This window comes from Scardinius erythrophthalmus (assembly GCF_964197995.2).
Source record: "Scardinius erythrophthalmus genome assembly, chromosome: 2".
Lineage (NCBI taxonomy): Eukaryota > Metazoa > Chordata > Actinopteri > Cypriniformes > Leuciscidae > Scardinius > Scardinius erythrophthalmus.
The window spans coordinates 27,018,896-27,040,133 of NC_138222.1; the positions used below are offsets into that span (position 1 = coordinate 27,018,896).

The following is a 21,238-nucleotide window of genomic DNA, read 5'->3' on the forward strand; positions in this document are numbered from 1 at the left end:
AATAAAACTCAAATAAATTTTGAACAAGTTCTTTCTGCAATCTTCATACCCTTTATTCCTGGTCTTCCTGGTATGCCTGGACGTGTTCCAATGCCAGGGGGTCCAGGAGGTCCCCTAAATCCCTGTGGCCCTGGGATACCAGGAAACCCTGGTGTACCCTTTATTCCACCAGGCCCCGGAAGCCCCGGATCTCCTCTCATACCCTTCAGCCCAGGGAAACCTGTGGAGGAGAAATGAGTTAAAACATAATATTGGAATATTTTATATTCCATTTATATTATATATATATATATATATATATATATATATATATATATATATATATATATATATATATATATATATATATGTATATATATATATATATATATATATGTATATATATATATATATATATATATATATATATATATGAGAACGAATATTGGAAAGATCCTCAAATTTATTTATTTATTTATTTTTTATTTCAGTTTTTTTATTTATTTTTTTTATATGGGATAGTAAATGAACTCAGCAGCTAAAACTAAACAGAAGCTAAAACTTCACATATAGTATACTTTAAACAACATGTAATTACCAAAAACAAGCAAATGCTAATGGATGCAATGTTGTACAATAACGCTAAAAGATGTAAAAGATGCAATAAATGTTAACAAAAAAACATTTATTGATACAGTGAGGGAAATGATTATTTGATCCCCTGCTGATTTTGTAAGTTCGCCTACTTACAAAGAAATTAAGGGTCTATCATTTTTATGGTAGGTTTATTTTAACGGATAGAGACAGAATATCAACAAATAAATTCAGAAAAAACACATCATACATAGGTTATAAATTGATTTGCATTTCAGTGAGTGTAATAAGTATTTGATCCCCAAGCAAAACATGCCTTAGTACTTGGTAGAGAAATGTAACGGTGTGTTATTTTGTCATGTTTCTGGTTTGTGTTTTCTCTGTCTTTGGCTTTTACATTCAGTTTCTTGTTCTTGTTCATTGTATTCAGTTAGTCCTAGTCTGCTAGTCATGTTAATTATTAGTTCCCTTGTTTCAGGTGTGTGGTCTTGTCAGTTTGTATGGTCCTGATTATTGTGCTCATTTGCCCCAGCTGTGTCTCGTTCCCTCATCCCGCTGTGTATTTAAACCCTGTGTGTTCTTTTGTTCGGGGTCAGTTATTGAATGTATGAATGTATGTATCTTCCGTGAGTTTTCCCTGTTCCAGTTCTGAGCTTTACCAAGTCTTTGTTAATTCGCCTTTGTCTAAGCCACACCCTAGAATGTAGATTGACCAATCACAGCGCAGCCAAGAACGAGCTCCGACAGAGGTTCGACACTTTTTCACAGCGCTCCATTGACTTTAACGCAGGCGTCTCATATTTTTGGTCTCGGCAGGCTATTACCGTCGTAGTTTTATCAAAAATATGGTTAAACGTTGTGCCTGGGGCATTTGTAACACAGATACGCGTTTCCCACCAGGATCCAGGATCACCACGATCCCCTTTAACACACAAACATATGCAATTACTACAAACAATTTCATATCTGGCTTCTTTCTGAAGTTTTGAATTCTTTATTGAGTGCCTTCTATGGTTTTATCAAAAATATGGTTAAACGTTGTGCCTGGGGCATTTGTAACACAGATACGCGTTTCCCAGAGAGGTTGGAGGGGGTGTCCGTTTTTTTCCCCTTCCTAAAACCGAAGTCAAATCCTGACAAGTGTCGTCTTTGGATTAAACTGTGTGTGGACGTCCTCACAGTCAGCTAAACCCCTCAAGGATCAACAAGCACACTTTTGTGTGCTCTAAGGTAAATTTTGCTTTTAACTTTACTGTGAAGTTATACTAGTTAGACAGTTTTAGGTTATGATTTCAGTTCTCTACCCTAATTAATGAAGAATCAAGGTCCTAGTAGTAGCAAGCAAGCTTAGCGATAGTTTAGTTATCACGTAAGTTAAGTCAGGATTGTATGTTTTGACTAGCGGCTGGATGTTAGCTAACTTTGTTATTCCAGATACAAACACATAACGTTAACGTTATCCTATCTTGAATAACAAAGTATCTTGAATAACAAAGTTAGCTAAAACAAACAGCATAAAACTGTCTAACTAGTATAACTTCACAGTAAGGTTAAAAGCAAAATTTACCTTAGAGCACCAAGTGTGCTTGTTGATCCTTGAGGGGTTTAGCTGACTGTGAGGACGTCCACACACACAGTTTAATCCAAAGACGACACTTGTCAGGATTTGACTTCGGTTTTAGGAAGGGAAAAAAATGGACACCACCCTCCAACCTCTCTGGGAAACGCGTATCTGTGTTACAAATGCCCCAGGCACAACGTTTAACCATATTTTTGATAAAACTACGACGGTAATAGCCTGCCGAGACCAAAAATATGAGACGCCTGCGTTAAAGTCAATGGAGCGCTGTGAAAAAGTGTCGGACCTCTGTCGGAGCTCGTTCTTGGCTGCGCTGTGATTGGTCAATCTACATTCTAGGGTGTGGCTTAGCCAAAGGCGAATTAAATTCTATTGCTGCATTTAGATCCGACTACCGTCTCTGCTTCCATGCAGTTCATGACAAGAAACCTTTGTTGGCAAGCACAGAGGTAAGACGTTTCTTGTAGTTGGTCACCAGGTTTGTACACATCTTAGGAGGGATATTGGTCCACTCCTTTTTACAGATATTCTCTAAATCCTTAAGGTTTCTTGGCTGTCGCTTGGCATGTTTTGGGTCATCGTCATGCTGGAAGACCCATCCACGACCCATCTTCAGTGTTCTGGCTGAAGGAGGGAGGTTCTCGTCCAAGATTTGATAGTACATGGCCCCGTCCATTGGCCTCTCAAAACAGTTAAGTCGTCCTGTACCCTTAGCAGAGAAACAGCCCAAAAGCATAATGTTTCCACCTCCGTGCTTGACTGTAGGGATGGTGTTATTGGTGTCATAGTCAGCATTTCTCTGACCTCAGTCTCATCTGACCACAGCACTTTCTTCCAAGACTTCTCTGAATCATTAGATGTTCATTGGTAAACTTCAGACGGACCTGTACATGTGCCTTTTTGAGCAGGGGGACCTTGCGGGTGCTGCAGGATTTCAATCCATTGCGGCGTAGTGTGTTACCAATGGTTTGCTTGGTGACTGTGGTCCCAACTGCCTTGAGATCATTAACAAGCTCCTCGCGTGTAGTTCTGGGCTGATCCCTCACCTTTCTCATGATCATCCGTACCCCATGAGGCGAGATCTTGCATGGAGCTCCAGATCGAGGGGGATTGATGCTTATTTTGGGGGGGGTCATGCTGTTAAGTGTACTGCACGTGTTAAGTGTATTATTTACATTGTAATAACCATAAATGAAAACATAACTTAATTTATTAATATTTCTTTATATTTTTTTTTTATCATTTTATTACAACAAAACATCACAGAAACACTGCACTGCAGTTTTTAACTCTGGAACAAACACATATAACACTGGTACTTCGGTTTCTTTGCAGGGACACCGCCTTCACCAAGAGCTGGATTAACAATTTCCTGTGCCCTGGGCAACAAGACTCAAGGCCCTCTGTAGTTAGGGGGGTTCGGGGGCATGCTCCCCCGAGAAAATTTGGATTTCTCTGATCTATATATGTGCAATTTAGGACTTTTGAAGGCCAAAAAATGATAAGAAATAGGCTATAGCTTTAAAACCTTGTCATTAGATTATTTGTCAATACCTGCTCTCTCCTCATCTTCATATTTCTTTTTCTCTCAGTCTTCTTATCCTTATAAAAGAGTTTGGGCCATGCAAATTACGGGAGTTTCCCGGGAGAAATAACAAACCGTGAGGGGTCCGGGAGATAGGGCTAAAAAACGGGAGAAACCCGGGAAAAACGGGAGTGTTGACAGGTATGCACATTATGAGCTGACATTAGGAGTACTTTCTTAAAGTGACAGATTGTGCACATAACCAATCTGTGGGAGGCAGAATTATTGCTGGTTGGTAGGGGATCAAATACTTATTTCACTCCATTAAATGCTAATCAATTTACAACCTCTATATAATGTGTTTTTCTGGGGTTTTTTTGGTTGATATCCGTTAAAATAAACCTACCAGAAAAATTATAGACCCTTCATTTCTTTGTAAGTGGGCGAACTTACAAAATCAGCACGGGATCAAATAATTATTTCCCCCACTGTATTTGTTGTACTGGTTGAACACATAACATATTTCACAATTTTGGAAATGCCAGGTCAAAGTAAAGGCTAATTCTAGACAGTACTAACAGCTGAAACATAAAACATTACTTTCATGACTAACTAAAGATGCTGTTGTTATATAAGAAGGTGTGTTTGTGGTTAAAGGCACACAAGCACATCAGAGTTATAGCAGCGTAACAAGTTCTGAGGCTAGATTGTTAGATGTTGTTGCTCAAATTCAGTGAACCTGAAGATTAGTACTTAAAACACACAAGTTTAAGGCCATCTTTTAAGTGTGAGCGTACTATGTGATGCCAGCTGGTACACAAACACACAAAAAGATGTACAAGTGCAGTTTAAACCATTCCATTGATAAAAGACCATGGATAAACTTTCTTAATACATGTTCAATCTAAGAAATTAGAAAGTGAATTCTACATTATTACTATAAACAAACAAATCTCTTAGCTTGACATAGAGGCTTAAAGATCTGTAACCCTAAAGGGATAGATAGTTCACCCAAAAACTCTGTCATATACTCACCCTCATGCCGTTCCAAACTCATAAGTCATCAAGATAACTCATTAGTTTGAATCATCTTCAACCACAAATGTAGATATTTTCAATGGAACCTGAGAGATTTCAGTCCCTCTACTGAAAGTCTATTAACTTTGAATAGAGAAGTTTAATCCAAGACTTCTGAAGAGACAAGATCATTTTATAAGATGAACAGATTTCATTTAGGCTTTGTTTCGCATATAAACAATGATCAATGCACATACACTCACCTAAAGGATTATTAGGAACACCATACTAATACTGTGTTTGACCCCCTTTCGCCTTCAGAACTGCCTTAATTCTACGTGGCATTGATTCAACAAGGTGCTGAAAGCATTCTTTAGAAATGTTGGCCCATATTGATAGGATAGCATCTTGCAGTTGATGGAGATTTGTGGGATGCACATCCAGGGCACGAAGCCCCCGTTCCACCACATCCCAAAGATGCTCTATTGGGTTGAGATCTGGTGACTGTGGGGGCCATTTTAGTACAGTGAACTTATTGTCATGTTCAAGAAACCAATTTGAAATGATTCGAGCTTTGTGACATCCTGCTGGAAGTAGCCATCAGAGGATGGGTACATGGTGGTCATAAAGGGATGGACATGGTCAGAAGAAACAATGCTCAGGTAGGCTGTGGCATTTAAAACGATACCCGATTGGCACTAAGGGGCCTAAAGTGTGCCAAGAAAACATCCCCCACACCATTACACCACCACCACCAGCCTGCACAGTGGTAACAAGGCATGATGGATCCATGTTCTCATTCTGTTTACGCCAAATTCTGACTCTACAATCTGAATGTCTCAACAGAAATCGAGACTCATCAGACCAGGCAACATTTTTCCAGTCTTCAACTGTCCAATTTTGGTGAGCTCGTGCAAATTGTAGCCTCTTTTTCCTATTTGTAGTGGAGATGAGTGGTACCCGGTGGGGTCTTCTACTGTTGTAGCCCATCCGCCTCAAGGTTGTGCGTGTTGTGGCTTCACAAATGCTTTGCTGCATACCTCGGTTGTAACGAGTGGTTATTTCAGTCAAAGTTGCTCTTCTATCAGCTTGAATCAGTCGGCCTATTCTCCTCTGACCTCTAGCATCAACAAGGCATTTCTGCCCACAGGACTGCCGCATACTGGATGTTTTTCCCTTTTCACACCATTCTTTGTAAACCCTAGAAATGGTTGTGCGTGAAAATCCCAGTAACTGAGCAGATTGTGAAATACTCAGACCGGCCCATCTGACACCAACAACCATGCCACGCTCAAAATTGCTTAAATCACCTTTCTTTCCCATTCTGACATTCAGTTTTGAGTTCAGGAGATTGTCTTGACCAGGACCACACCCCTAAATGCATTGAAGCAACTACCATGTGATTGGTTGATTAGATAATTGCATTAATGAGAAATTGAACAGGTGTTCCTAATAATCCTTTAGGTGAGTGTACATAAAGCACATCAAATATGGTAAACGGAAGCTCGACCATACTTTTTTGATGCGCGATAACAAACCTCATTGATCAATGTTTATATCTGAATAAAAGTCTAAATTAAATCATATAAAGTGATCATGTCCTTCAAAGTTTTAGTGTATTGGACTTAAAATGGAGAGACATGGAGAAATCTCTCAGGTTCGATTAAAAATATCTCCATTTGTCTTTCCGAGATGAATTCCTTATGGATTTGGAACGAAATGAGAAAGAGTGAATAATGATAGAATTTTCTTTTTTGGCTGAAAAAAAAAAAAGTTAATGCATGTAGGGCCCTATAAAATCCGTTTTATTTTTTCCCAAATTCCGTTTTATTTTTTCCCAAATTCCGTTTTTTCCTTTTTAATTTTTGCAAATTCCGTTTTTTCCGTTTAAATTTTTGGGAATTCAGGTTTTTTTTTACCCTTTACTGTTATTTTAGTCGTAAAAAGAGTGTTTTTAAAGGGGGGGTACAATGGTGTTTCATGTATTCAGAGTTGTTTACAGTGTTAACCCTCAGAGGTCGGAGATCACGCCGGCGTGATCTGTTCGCTTTTTTCCTTATGAGTTGAATTGAGACCCGAAATACTCTTTTGACTTTGATTTTACAAAACAAGTTTCATACATCAATCGATTCTGTTAAATGTGTATTATTTTTGTGTATACTCACAATAAAAACAAAGTGTTGTGCTTTTTGCCAAATAAAGAAAAATAAACACGAGGCGAGTTCTGCCTTCTCTCTGCCAGTGTAGTCCATTCTGAAACGCGTCCGAAAATGAACAATAACTCAGCGAATACTCAGTCAAACAGGCATACAGTCACACAGGCATGAAGCTTGAATTCTCTTCTTTTTAATGAAGTAATTTATATAAAAAACAAATATTCTCATCTTGTGAAATCTGTATTAAAAGAGAGCGATTCCAGTCGAGCTAATTACATCTGATTCAGATGTAATGTGACTCCGCCCACGGAGAGCGCGCGCTATTCAAACGCAAATGGCTGAGGCAATCCGCGCAAACCTGTGAACGCCCTCATATCAGCTTTATTCAGATCATTACTTGTTCACACCGTCTTGCAGCGCTGTGAGGAATAATAATAATAATGGAAAATGTCCCTCAGAAGTGCGGGTATATCGAGGAGCGAGCTGAGGAATATTAGTAAGTTTTTTCCTTCTCACGTGAATTTCTTCACGTGGGTTTTTGTTTATGAATGAATGAACAGCAGAGATGCGCGCTGTTTACCACAGCTGGCAAAGACAGTTTAAATTTAAATCGCGTGTGTGAATGAATGATGATGTTTCAGCAAACTGTATTGCTATACTGAGATGAGTAAAAATCGACTGAAATATGTTGAAATAAAATGTAGGCTATTTGTATAAGCAACGTATTAAACTGCAAATTAACAATATGCCCTAATATTTCATGAAAACAACGTTACAGTCAGGCGAAATATGAAAGTAATGAATACATACATAAAATGTAGGCCTATAATAATTTTTTTTTTTTTACAAAGAAAGAGTACACTTGAAATATTGTTGAAATTGTAATATTGTTGTAATTGTAACCTTTTTAATAAAATGGCAAAATATATTTACAAGATAGATGTAAGCAAAATCTTAAAGGGTCAATATAAGTCTTCTTCTAAATATATCTTTTGTCTTTGCATTGTGGCTCAGTCAGTGTCACACCTGAATGAATGGCTAATTATGCAGAGTCATTATGCAGAGTGGGTGGGACATTGTTGTAAACCACTCCTCGTTCACGCCTCCTCGCATATTGGCTTTCCAAGCAAAACCTGTTTTACATCAATTTAAATCAATGTATTGTTTTATGTGAACGATAAAGCAAGACTATTTTCACATAATTTTGAAGAAAAAACACTAGGCGAGGACATCCATTATTCAAAAGTCTTATTGACACATATTTACTATGTGTTTTGTGGCCTTATTTCAGAAATTTATTTTTTTATTTTTTTCAATAACCATGCATAAACATTATTCTCTCAAAAATGAAAACATGTACATACACGTGGCTCACATATTATGGTAGCCCTGTTTGTGCTTTATAGAGTGAATTTACACCTTTGCCATTAATATGTTTATAAGCAACTGAAAAAAGCACAAATGTCAGGGCATGTCAGAACATCTCAAGGGCCCCAAAAACAGCCCAGACCCCAGAGGGTTAAAGAGATGGATTCTCATGCTAAACATGGGCAAAGTTTAAAAAAAATATTTTGGACGAAAAACGGAGAATTTCTGTGCCGAAAATCTTACTTCCGGGTTGGTACAAGTTTCGGCTGTTTTTTTCCGATCGTGGATCTAATGACGTAGATGAGAGTGAAACTCCTTATATGAGCATTTCTCTCGGAAAAGCTCGCCCGCGCACACGTCGACCAGAGGAGAGCGAGACCGCACACATCAACGCGCTTCAACAGGAAATCATCGGCAGCGCTGCATAGGATTTGTTCAAGAATGTCTCTTCAAAGTGTGTTTTTGGATGTGAGGGAAAGCTTACCGTGTTCAGCTTTCCAAAGAACCCAGTGTTACAGGAACAGTGGATGCAGTTTGTTTTTCCGGGGCAGCAACGTACCAAGTGCGGTTGTGTGTTCTGGTCATTTCAGTGACGAATGTTTTATTAACAAGGCCCGGGTCAATGCTGGATTTGCAAATCGTTTGCTATTAAAACGTGGAGCGGTCCCAGTGATAAAAGACCCCATTCATGTAAGTACAACTGGATCAGATTTCTGTCTTTTGCTGGAAATCAACCACTACCGCTAGACTCTATAGCTCCGCCTCCAGGACCTCGGCTTTTTCCGGAGAGAATCGGAAAGCTGTATTTTTCTTTTATAAATATAATAAAACTAAACACTTTTTGGAGATATTAAAGATGCACTACTACTCTATAGGTACTCAAGATTAACATGAGATTAGGTGAAACTGTGCATGTTATGTACCCTTTAATGTTAATGATTAAAATGTATACAAATAAAATAGGAATGACCCTAAATTTATTGAGGTAACAAACAAAATTCTCATTTTAAGAGGTGTTAAATGTGGTTTGTTTACATTAGTGAATGTATTAGGCTAACTAACATGAACCACGAGCAATACATTTGTTACTGTATTTATTAATCTTAGTTAATCTTAGTTAACCCTAACCCTGTATTTTTATTATGTTACTTAACACAGTGCATTAAGCTAACTAATGTTAACAAATACAACTTTTCATTTAAATAATGTAGGCTACTAAATGGTGAAATTAACATTAATAAAGATTAATAAATGCTGTAGAAGTGCAGTTTATTAATAGTTAATGTTAACTGATCTAGTTAACTAGAGTTTAATAAATGGAACCTTATTGTAAAGTGTTACCGATTTTGTTATACACCGAACCGATTCAGTGTTGGACAGATCAGTTTTTTTAACCATTCATTAAAGTGAATCGGTTCAAAGGAGTCATTAGTTCGCGAATCGGACGTATCATTAGCAGACTTGTACGCGTTGTGTGATTATCGGCAGTTAGGACATCGCACAAGATTTGTCATCAACACAGAAAACATTTCATCATTGGATAGGTTTTGTTTAGTTTATTGAAAGTGTTTTTTTATGTCAGCTGAATGGGCGGAACATTTTTCTATGGAAGCTTATTTCCGCCACAAAATAAAAAAAATAAAAGATAATTGCGACTTTTTATCTCACAATTGCGAGTTTACATCTCGCAATTCTGACTTTATTTCTCAGAATTGCGAGATATAAAGTCAGAATTGTGTGTTTTAAAGTCGCAATTTCGTGTTTTAAAGTCAGAATTGCGAGATATAAAGTCAGAATTGCGTGAAATAAAGTCACAATTGCGTCTTATAAAGTCAGAATTCTGACTTTTTTTCTCGCAATTGCGACTTTATATCACGCAATTCTGACTTTATATCTCAGAATTCTGACTTTATATCTCAGAATTCTGACTTTATATCACGCAATTGGGAGATATAAAGTCAGAATTGCATGATATAAAGTCGCAATTGCGTGCTATAAAGTCAGAATTGTGAGATATAAACTATTCTTTTTTTCCCCTTAGAATTGGACTTTATATCTCACAATTCTGAGAAAAGATGTCAGAATTGCGAGATATAAACTCGCAATTATGTGTTATAAAGTCAGAATTGCGTGATATAAAGTCAGAATTCTGAGATATAAAGTCAGAATTGCGTGATACAAAGTCGCAATTGCGAGAAAAAAAGTCAGAATTCTGACTTTATAAGACGCAATTGCGACTTTATATCTCGCAATTCTGACTTTATATCTCAGAATTCTGACTTTATATCTCAGAATTCTGACTTTATATCTCGCAATTCTGAGAAATAAAGTTAGAATTGGGAGATGTAAACTCGCAATTGTGAGATAAAAAGTCGCAATTATCTTTTAAAATGTTTTATTCAGTGGCGGAAACAAGCTTCCATATTTTTCAGAGAAGAAGGCAAGGTAAAAAAGTTTTTTTTTTTGCACAATTCACACCCAGCGGTAGCCTAATTTAGGAAAATAAAATCCGAATGCTCCACGTGAAACTTCGTTCTTCCGATCTTTTACCATTGTGTCAATTCTCAATTGATTTAGATTAATAAGCACGAGGGAGTGAGAGAGAGCAAGACAGTTTGAAGACGCGCGCGCGACCGGACCTCTCTCTCTGCTCGTTCTTTCAGTAATATGCGATTTTCCTCAGACATACGTTTTTCTCCCACACAAAAACAGAATTTTATTCCAAATATGTAAAATTCCGCAAAATTCCGCGTTGACACTAGATTCCGCGTTAATTTGCCAATTCCGCGATTCCGTGATCGCGGAAATTATAGGGCCCTATGCATGCTCCCCAGCACTCATTGCCTTAATTGGGAGGACTGGAAACACAAGGAAAGACAAGTGTGTTAAAATGTAGCAAGGCAAGAGTGCGAATTGTGTGTTAGATAAACATTAACACTATATTGCAGGGCATCAGGGAGGACAATATTTCTCACCTTGGCAGCCTAGTGAGGTGACCCAACACCAAAAATAGAAGAGTGTGACACCACAAATGGAAGGACGGGAGGGTGGAAATGATGGTGATGAAAAAAGAGAAAGAGTGGAGGATGAGCATAAAGAAAAGAATAATGAAAACAGAATTTTTTGAGAAGAAGATCAGTAAATACAGGCTGATATAGACTGATAAGAAGAGAACGAGCCAACAGTGAAATATTTTACCACAACTGAAATCTCCAGTAGTTCACACAATGCTCACAAGAAAACAGGTTATCCAAACCATAACTTCCCAGGTTATTCATGGTGTATAATATAGATTGTAGAAGAGATTCCTCAGGATTAAGTCTTAGAAGCTGGGTAGAACTTCCAAAAATTGAAATGTGAAAGGTCCTAGTGACATAATCGCTCATTATGGAGCTCAAGGTAGAGTTTACGCTAAGATCTGAGCAGCTCTGGTTGAACGAATAGGCTACTATTAGACAAAACACCAAAATTTATGTTTCATGAGAATGAGAAGACATTTTCTTACCTGGAGGTCCATTAAATCCTTTAGCTCCAGCTGGCCCTCTGGGACCAGGGATCCCGGGAGGGATTTCTCCTGGTGGACCTATGGGACCTACAGGACCAGGTATTCCATCCACACCTCGCTCACCCTTTACGCCAGGAATGCCATTGAATCCATCATTACCTTAGGAGGAATCCATTAGTACTAATGCTTGATATCCATATGCCTGGTGATAATGGTGTTGAGAGTAGCTTTGTAAAAACTACCTGAAAACATCCCATCAAACTTACCAGGCCTCCCAGGTAAACCAGGTGTCCCAGGTGGACCCTTGTCTCCTGGCTCTCCTGGTCTCCCTGGAGAACCTGGACCTCCAGGGGTGGCCCCAAGCACCACACCGGGTTCTCCCTTAGCTCCTGGCACACCTGGAAAACCATCTCTTCCTGGAGATCCTGATAAGCCAGCATTTGTTGATCCTGGTAAACCTGTATCTCCTCTGCGTCCGGGGAAACCTAACCATAAGTTAGAGTTAGAAAGCTATAATGCAATTATACCTTTAAATGTATGGCTAAGCAAGTTGACTAAATATGATATGTAGAATTTGAGGTTAAATGGCACCTATAAGCACCCATTCACATTTAAGGGTGCAATCTTACCCTGAGGTCCTGGTTGACCTCCAGAACCTGGTTCTCCTCTCTCACCTTTAGACCCACCAAACCCTGGGCGCCCACTTACTCCTGGGGAACCAGGCTGACCCTTTGGCCCTTACATATACATGAACACAGACGTGAAAAAGAACTTGTTAAAACATGTTAGAACAATGTGAAATAACTCTTTATAATTAAAATACTACCATTTTCAACGTTCATATGCTTTTATACAAATCAATTACCTGGCACCCCAGGACGTCCAGAGAATCCTGGATCTCCTTGTTCACCAGGAATCCTACAGGGCAGTGGTGTTCCTGTTGACATCCATTTCATTGTCAAAATCATATAAAACTGTCAATGATGCCCCATTCCACACACACACACACCTTACATCTAACCCTGACAAACTGTATAAAGGTATTCTGCTCTAAAAAGACAGTATTAAAGGTGGGTGTTTGTGTTAATTGTTAGTTTAAAAAATGTCTCTACATATCTAAGATCATTGAATGTTGGCTGACAAGAAAAAGGACAGGAGGGAATATATTTAACTATGCAATTACATTACAATCCAGCATTACAATTTCATGAACTGTACAGGAAATGAGAGCGATTCAAAAACATATATAACTGACTGACAAATAGCACACTTTAATATCGTGGAGGGCATTTCAATTTACTTACAGCTTTGGATCAAACATTTAAAATGTTTAAAATTTTAAAAACAGAAATTTTCTTGTTGAAACGCTTATATTTCTTCTGTAAAAACATTTTTTTTTTTTTGAGCTGTAAAGTTGTCCAAATCATGATTACCAACATAATACCTGTAGGTGTATTTGTCTCTTTGTGTGTAGGACGTAAAAGTATTGGATTTATTGGTTTTATATAGTCATAACAGGAAATCTTGTAAATAACTTTACACGTTAGTAAGTGACAAGGTTTTATGTAATTGCATTCCTCTAAGCTCCTAATAACACAGTGTGTATTTTAGTGTTCCAATGCATTGCTGCATATACTTTTATTGTTTTATATTAGTGGATGTACAGTAAAGGCAATTTTTTATTGTTTTCTACAAACTGAGGGATAAGTCAAAAATCTTTTTATGGTAACTGATAGTATGTCATGGGTGTCTTTGATAAAGCTGAACTAGTATTGGGACTAATGTCACTACAGTGAGTATGCAAAGCGAATTTGAGTAAAAAGCCTTCGATGGTATATCAGGCTCTTCAAAATATAAGAAATGTCTATTTTCATAACTAAAAAATAAAATAAAAATTAACCCCACCCTCCCCACAGTACAGCCAGCATATAATGGCTAATAACATGCACAAAGACTGTTAAATGACTGGCAAAAGAGGGCTGTTTTATGGCAACTACTACTTTTCCAGAATGGCAAGCGTCTAACTGAATTAGATACCTCAAGCTATAGGAAAGTCATAATGAAAGTATGGTCAGATTTTGTGGACACTACAGTTAAGCTGTCTGATACAGTCAGATTTATTTTATACTGGCTGCAGCTCTGGGCTTCTCATCTCACCTCCCTCTTCCAAAGAGGCATCATTAAGCCCCGCCTGCCCACAGCTGTCACCTAGTCAGACAACATGCAAGGGCAAGAGAGATTGCAAGAGAAGCTGTCAATCAATCGATTGATGAATCAGTTCATTCGGGCAGCATCATCAAGAAATCAAATGCATAAGCATGAAAATGATTGTACCTTTAGTAGAGAAATAAAAAGCTCATTCAAATATTCCAGCACATTCGGTTAAAGCAGTGCAAATAAAGAAATCAAAAGGGGAACATGTGCATGGCTGTGTCAAAGCCATTCCATTGCTAAGAGAGAGATGGAGAGCATGCAGAAGAAGTGAAAGGATTTGTGGATTCAGATATGGATGTTAAGACTTATGATTTAATTGCATCTGCTCAATTTCTCTCCGAATGGAATGGCTTGAAAAGAGGTAAAAAGTTCTGTTAGGCACAGGCAAAATGTCAAGATTCATTTGCACACCCATTCACACTCGTGCACATCCAACGCTTGACAAGATGAATGCTTGTCAAGATGAAATGTAGCAACCTCTAAACTGAAGCTCTTTCAAACTAGCTCATCTTATACTGTTCAATTATGCAATTCAGGATACCTACAGGAAAAAAAAACACTGAATATTTCTCAATCAACTGAAATGAGGAAAGATCATGGCAATCTAACTAAATTAACTGTAAGACTGTTCTCTGGGTTAAAAATGACCAAATGTGCCTTTTAAACCACTGTACTGAATAAACTAAGCAATGTAAACCCACAAAACAAGCTAAATATGCCAAATTTATTTAAAAAGTGATAAAAACGACATCTTGTGATGCATTTCTATTGCATTGGCTAATACATACTCAATATTAAACCGTATTTCTGCATCATCAATAACTACATAGGTTTAATTAGCCTATTTATAAAATAAAAAAAATGTATGTGAAGTCGTAACACTGTTTTATGCATGTAATCAATATATAACTGTTTATATTAACTGCTTATATTGACAAAAATGCTCTTTATCCACCCGTTTACATTCAATTGTGTATATCCAATTCACAATGTATGAATAAGCTACATAGTGGCTAGTACATAGTACATACTTTAATAAATGTATCACATACATTTTATGTGATATTATTATTCAATAATAATAATAATGACATAAAAATGTAGAAATAATGTCATGTAAGCTGTATAATTTATTTAGTATATAATAAAATATTTCATTCTGTGTAGTTATTGTAAAGTGTTACTAAAGTGTTTTTTCTACTTACCTGGAGAACCTGGAAGTCCAGGTGATCCAGGAAGACCACTGAATCCAGGATCACCTTGTGACCCTTTGAACCCAGCTACACCAGGATAGCCAATACCAGGATCGCCACTGGAACCGGGACGACCTTTGGACCCTGGGATGCCAGGAAAACCTTTATCTCCAGTCACCCCAAAACCAGAGTCCCCCTGTAGAGAAAGAACTTAGAAATTTAGATTTGTTTAAAAATGTAGATGTCAATGGCTGAAAGTTGTTCTAGAAGCATAATTACAACAAGAAATCCTTTTATAAACAGTTACTGGTGCCAAATAGGGCCACATATCTTCTTTGGCAGGAACAACGGAGCTTATGAAATGAAATGATAGAAAGGAAAATGAAAATCAGCCTATCTACTCACAGGTGGACCTGGTTGTCCAGGGAAGCCAGGAGATCCATCCCTTCCGGGGTTGCCGCTTGCTCCAAGTGGCCCAGGAAGACCCTGTTGACCCAAATCACCTTTTTGTCCTCTACCTTGGGGGAAGAAAGAATTACCTTTCTCTCCTTTACGCCCATAAAAGCCTCTTTCACCGACACGACCCTAAAACAAAGCAAGACTCAATTAAAATTAAGCAATATTTAGGATGTGCGATTACATGTTCGATGAATACAACGCAAACTCAAGAAAATTTGCAAAAGTCTGGAAATTACCACCACAACATCAGTCATTTTGATAGCAATTTCTTTTTTTATCAGCCTCTTACATCAAGACCCTGTGATCCACGGGATCCTGGGAAGCCTTGGTCACCAATTTCTCCCTTCACGCCATCAGCTCCAGGGAAACCTGAGGGCCCTGGAGGCCCTTGACGTCCCTGTGCACCCGTCGTTCCTCCATCCAAACAGTTGCAGTCACCATTTTCTCCTGCAGGGGCAAAGGGTCAAGTAGGGAAGAAGTCCATGTATGCCATTATAATTATTTTCTAATTTAAACTCAATACTTCTCATTTCAGTTCTACAAAAGAGTTCCTTACCTTTAAACCCTTTAAAGCCTCTTTCTCCAGCAGGTCCTCTTTGACCAGACTGACCCGGAAAACCAGCTAGTGCAGCAGACAACGTGTTTACTAGAAAAAATTAAATAAGTAGTAACCATCAGCTTATCTCATGATCTACATTTATCAAGTTCTGTTACTATAAAAAAAAGTGGTAACCTGCAATTCCTAATTCAAGTAAAGTGTTTCTACTTAATCTAAACCAGAGCTCTTCAATCCTGCTCCTGGAGGGCCACTGTCCTGCAGAGTTTAGTTCCAACCTGCACACCTGCCTTTGAATATTCAAGCGATTCTGAAGAGCTTGATGAGCTGATTCAGGCGTGTTTGATTAGGGTTGGAACTAAACTTTGCAGGACAGTGGCCCTCCAGGAGCAGGATTGAAGACCTCTGATCTAAACAATAAAAATGACTTTTGCTGGTGCGATCTAATCAGTAAAGTTAGATGTTACGACCCAAAGCATATTTTTATGTTACTTGAAATTAAAAAGATGATGACCATCACATGCAAAAGCTTACACGAACTGCCCGGTGGTCCAGGGAGACCAGGAAATCCAGAAAGGCCCTGATTTCCGGGAAGACCTTCGGGACCAAATGAATCCCGACCTGGGTTTCCCCTCTGTCCTTTGGGTCCACGACTACCAGGGAACCCAGAGATGCCAGGACGACCTGAATAGACAACACAGATTAAGAGTTAAAATAATACTGACATATACAGTAAATTCTGCAAAACTCACTGCCATGACATTAGAGTGTTGTGGATGGTTGCCAGGGTATTGCTATGTGGTTGCTAATGAATCCCATACCAACTAAACTATTGAAAGAAGTGTTACCTATAGTGGAAGAGCCTCTCCTCAATATTATTAACTCGTCTTTATCTTTAGGTCATGTTCCAAGAACATTTAAATTGGCAGTTATAAAACCACTCATTAAGAAACCACAATTAGACCCAAATAACCTAGCAAATTATAGACCCATTTCAAATCTTCCTTTTATGTCCAAAATATTAGAAAAAGTTGTGTCTGCCCAACTGGGCTCTTTCTTGCAAGAAAATGACACCTATGAAAAGTTTCAGTCTGGGTTCAGGCCGCATCATAGCACTGAAACTGCGCTCGTTAAAATCACAAATGATTTACTCTTAGCTTCTGACCAAGGCTGTATCTCAATACTAGTTTTACTTGATCTTAGTGCTGCGTTCGATACTATAGATCACACAATACTCTTAGATCGGCTACAAAACTATACCGGTGTTCAAGGACAAGCATTAAGCTGGTTCAGATCATACCTATCTGACCGCTACCATTTTGTCTATTTAAACGGAGAAAAATCGATCATAACTCCAGTAAACTATGGAGTGCCGCAAGGATCTGTGTTAGGCCCTCTATTATTCTCAATATATATGCTGCCACTTGGAAATATTATAAGGAAACATGGAATTAGTTTCCATTGTTATGCTGATGACACTCAACTATATATTTCATCACGGCCGGATGAAAACGCTAAATTATCCAAATTGACAGAGTGTGTTAAAGATATAAAAGATTGGATGACGCACAATTTTCTTTTATTAAATCCAGATAAGACAGAGGTAATACTTATCGGTTCAAAAAACCGCCCACAAAACCTCTCACAATACAACTTTAACATAGTAGGGTGTCCTGTTACTTTATCCTCTACAGTAAAAGACCTGGGTGTTATATTAGATTGTAACTTGTCTTTTGAAAATCATATTTCATATGTTACAAAAACAGCATTTTTTCACCTTAGAAATATTGCTAAATTACGTAACATGCTATCTGTCTCTGATGCAGAAAAGCTAGTTCATGCATTCATGACCTCGAGACTAGATTACTGTAATGCTTTATTAGCTGGTTGTCCTGCATCCTCAATAAACAAGCTACAGTTAGTCCAAAATGCCGCCGCTAGAGTTCTTACTAGATCAAGAAAGTTTGACCATATAACACCAATTTTATCATCACTACATTGGTTGCCTATAAAGTTCCGTATTAATTACAAGGTATTGCTACTGACTTATAAAGCCCTAAACGGCTTAGCTCCAGTTTATTTAACGGATCTTCTATCGCCCTATAATCCATCGCGCTCTTTAAGATCACTAAATTCGAGGCTTCTGGTCATACCTAGGATATCCAGATCCACCAAAGGAGGGAGAGCATTTTCACATTTAGCACCAAAACTCTGGAATAGCCTTCCTGATACTGTTCGTTGCTCAGATTCGCTCTCCCAGTTTAAAACTAGATTAAAGACGCATCTCTTCAGCCAGGCATTCATATAATATTTTAATCTTACAGTTAAATCCGGTCTCTACTTCATAAACGCCAGAGGAGAACTGGCCCCCGACTGAGCCTGGGTTCTCCCAAGGTTTTTTTTTTCTCCATTAGGTCACCTAATGGAGTTTTTCGGTTCCTTGCCACTGTTGCCTTTGGCTTGCTCAGTTGGGGATACTTAATTTGATTAATCGATTCAACAGTGCTATTGATCTGCATTACCAAACGTGGATGTTTTACACCAGAAACAAACACTGATGTACTATTTTATTTAATACTGTGAAGCTGCTTTGATACAATCTGTATTGTGAAAAGCGCTATATAAATAAAGTTGACTTGACTTGACTTGAATTCTGAGTGATTGTTAGCATGCTCCATTGAAGTCGATACTGTAGGGTTCTTTTTTAATGAATTGAGACCATATAGTCTATATAGTATATAGTCATATAGTGTAGTAAAACTGATTCCTGAACAAATGACTCTCATGAGTCAGCTCTGAAAAAAGCCATTAAAAAGTCTGCATAAACACCTTGTGCAAGTATTGATTTAAATTTATTATTGACTTTGTCATTATTTTACAGTGTAATTGCATTTATTTTCCCCCCAAATATTTCTTCCTCAAAAATACAAAAATAATTGTTACATTTCTCTTAATTCCCATCCCTTGTGATTGCACAGGTGTTCAGGTAATATGGTAATTAGATTTGACTCAGATCCCTCCTTTGCTGTGATTCTATGAAATTGTTTTTGTCCATTTTTTGTCCTAAAGACAAAAAATGTAGGTCTGATCACTAAGAAAAGTCATAGCACATTCTCCTCAACAAGGTGCATGATTGCAGTCATAAAGCATTCAAATGAATGTCACTAGTACCTGTGTTAAAAGCAGGCGCTCCAGGAGGACCAGGCTGACCAGGAGAACCTGGAAAACCTGTATCTCCAGTTATCCCCGGATAACCAGGAAAGCCGGGATCACCTCGAGGACCTAGGTACAAGCAAATTAAATAATCACTGAAGTCTGTTCATCAGCACACATAGGAGTGTGTGTGTGTGTGTGTGTGTGTGTGTGTGTGTGTGTGTGTGTGTGTGTGCATGAGAGATTACAAGATGCAAGTGCACTACTTCACACAAGATCATGAAAGTGAAAAATATTTCCTGATACCTTTAATTCCATCTGCAGGTTCCAAAATCGGTCCAGGTGGACCTGGGTCTCCTCTGTCACCCTAAAAATTAATTACAAGTATGCTGTTGTGAAACATATTTCTATTTGTGACATATTTGTTGTATTTTTCTGGTTTTACGTTCTTACTTTTAGGCCAGGAAATCCTGGTTGGCCTGTGAAACCTTCATCCCCATTGAAGCCCTACAGAAGAAACAGGAGATGGTTGGTATATAATAATCATATACCGTAGGATGGAAATTGTTTAGATTGAAGAATTTCATATCTTACTTTTCTTCCTGGGAGCCCAGGAGGACCATTCAGACCAGGTGCACCCTGCCATAAATAAATAACACAGAAAAAGAAATTCAGGTAGATTCAAAACAAATACAGGATTTTACACTTGAACACATAACACAAACATTCAACTATAAGATGTAGTGTAAAATGACAAAGAGCCATCTAAAATATTGTACCCAATGGTGAATCACATAACCTAGCAGTAACAGAACCTACCCTCGAGCCTGGCAAGCCCAGGATTCCCTTTTCACCAGTCTCACCTCTAAAACCACCTGGGCCCTGCATATGCGCAAAAAAAATACGGAATTTGTGAGCCAGTTTCAAATGACAACATATCAAAAAAAGCTAAAAAGCTGTCTTTGATTACTCACTGTTGGTCCTGATCTCCCAGGAAGACCTGGATTACCGGCATAGCCTTTCTCACCCTGAGATAGAGAGAGAGAAAGAGAAGAAAGAAGACTGAGCATTCACAATGTCACTTTGTGGTTTTAAATCCTATTTAAATCATATTTATGTACCATGTGGCTGGGCTGGGCATTAAATAGCTGTTTTACTCCTCCTGCAGATATTTAAACTGTTTTTTTTTCCCTCTCCAGGTATTTTAGTGAGAAAATACCATAAAACTTTTTAATGAATATGAGAAAATATGTACTGTGAATGTAAAAAAATTAACAAGAGCAGACTGCCTGTTAATGGAATATCTATGATACCGATATTTAAAATAAGGGTTGCATTTCTTGTTATTCTTATTATTATAAATGTTGTGCTGCTTAATATTTTGAGGAAACATTAAACAAAAAAAATCTGGATTTTTTGATGAATAGAAAGTTCAAAAGAAAAACTGAAATACAAATCTGTTGTAACAGTATAAGTATCTTTACCGTCGCTTTTGATCAATTTAATTAATTCTTGCAGAATAAAATCATCAATTTGTAAAAAAAATAACATAAAATATATATATATATATATATACAGTTTTCAAAGCTGTAAGTTCAAAAGCTTAAGCAGAATTGTTGCCTCGCTGCTTTATCAGGCAATAACTTAGCAGGCAGCAGACTTTGCACACGAAGGTACCTCACAGAAGTGATTTCAGACAGACTTCTGAGGCAGCATGACGGTTAGGGTTGGGTAATTTTCTCTTTGTCTTTTGTTGTTTGATTAGTGTTATTATAGAGATGGCAGCTGCTGTCACTTTAAGAGTTGCCCAATATAGTTACATCCATAGTTACACAAGCCTGCAGCATAGAAAACAGCGCACGAGTCCTCTCACGCTTGCAAAGTCATACTGAAATGCTCACAAAGGAATCGATTAGAGGAATCGAAATTTAAATTTTATA

At 37.9% G+C, this 21,238-nt stretch overlaps 1 protein-coding gene across 1 annotated transcript in view; it reads right to left on the bottom strand.

Moving 5' to 3' along the window:
* The window catches only part of col4a6 (collagen, type IV, alpha 6), a gene marked incomplete at its 5' end in the record, with an annotated part of 129,212 nt that overhangs the window by 14,387 nt on the left and 93,587 nt on the right, over positions 1-21,238 (bottom strand). The window contains 17 exons of the mRNA XM_081389509.1: positions 50-220; positions 11,724-11,882; positions 11,990-12,208; positions 12,353-12,460; positions 12,589-12,660; positions 13,881-13,931; positions 15,143-15,326; positions 15,536-15,715; positions 15,879-16,036; positions 16,146-16,235; positions 16,680-16,829; positions 19,317-19,427; positions 19,605-19,665; positions 19,752-19,805; positions 19,893-19,937; positions 20,118-20,180; positions 20,273-20,326. Coding sequence (XP_081245635.1) covers positions 50-220; positions 11,724-11,882; positions 11,990-12,208; positions 12,353-12,460; positions 12,589-12,660; positions 13,881-13,931; positions 15,143-15,326; positions 15,536-15,715; positions 15,879-16,036; positions 16,146-16,235; positions 16,680-16,829; positions 19,317-19,427; positions 19,605-19,665; positions 19,752-19,805; positions 19,893-19,937; positions 20,118-20,180; positions 20,273-20,326 — 1,930 coding nt within the window. The remainder of the gene's footprint in view (positions 1-49; positions 221-11,723; positions 11,883-11,989; positions 12,209-12,352; positions 12,461-12,588; positions 12,661-13,880; positions 13,932-15,142; positions 15,327-15,535; positions 15,716-15,878; positions 16,037-16,145; positions 16,236-16,679; positions 16,830-19,316; positions 19,428-19,604; positions 19,666-19,751; positions 19,806-19,892; positions 19,938-20,117; positions 20,181-20,272; positions 20,327-21,238) is intronic.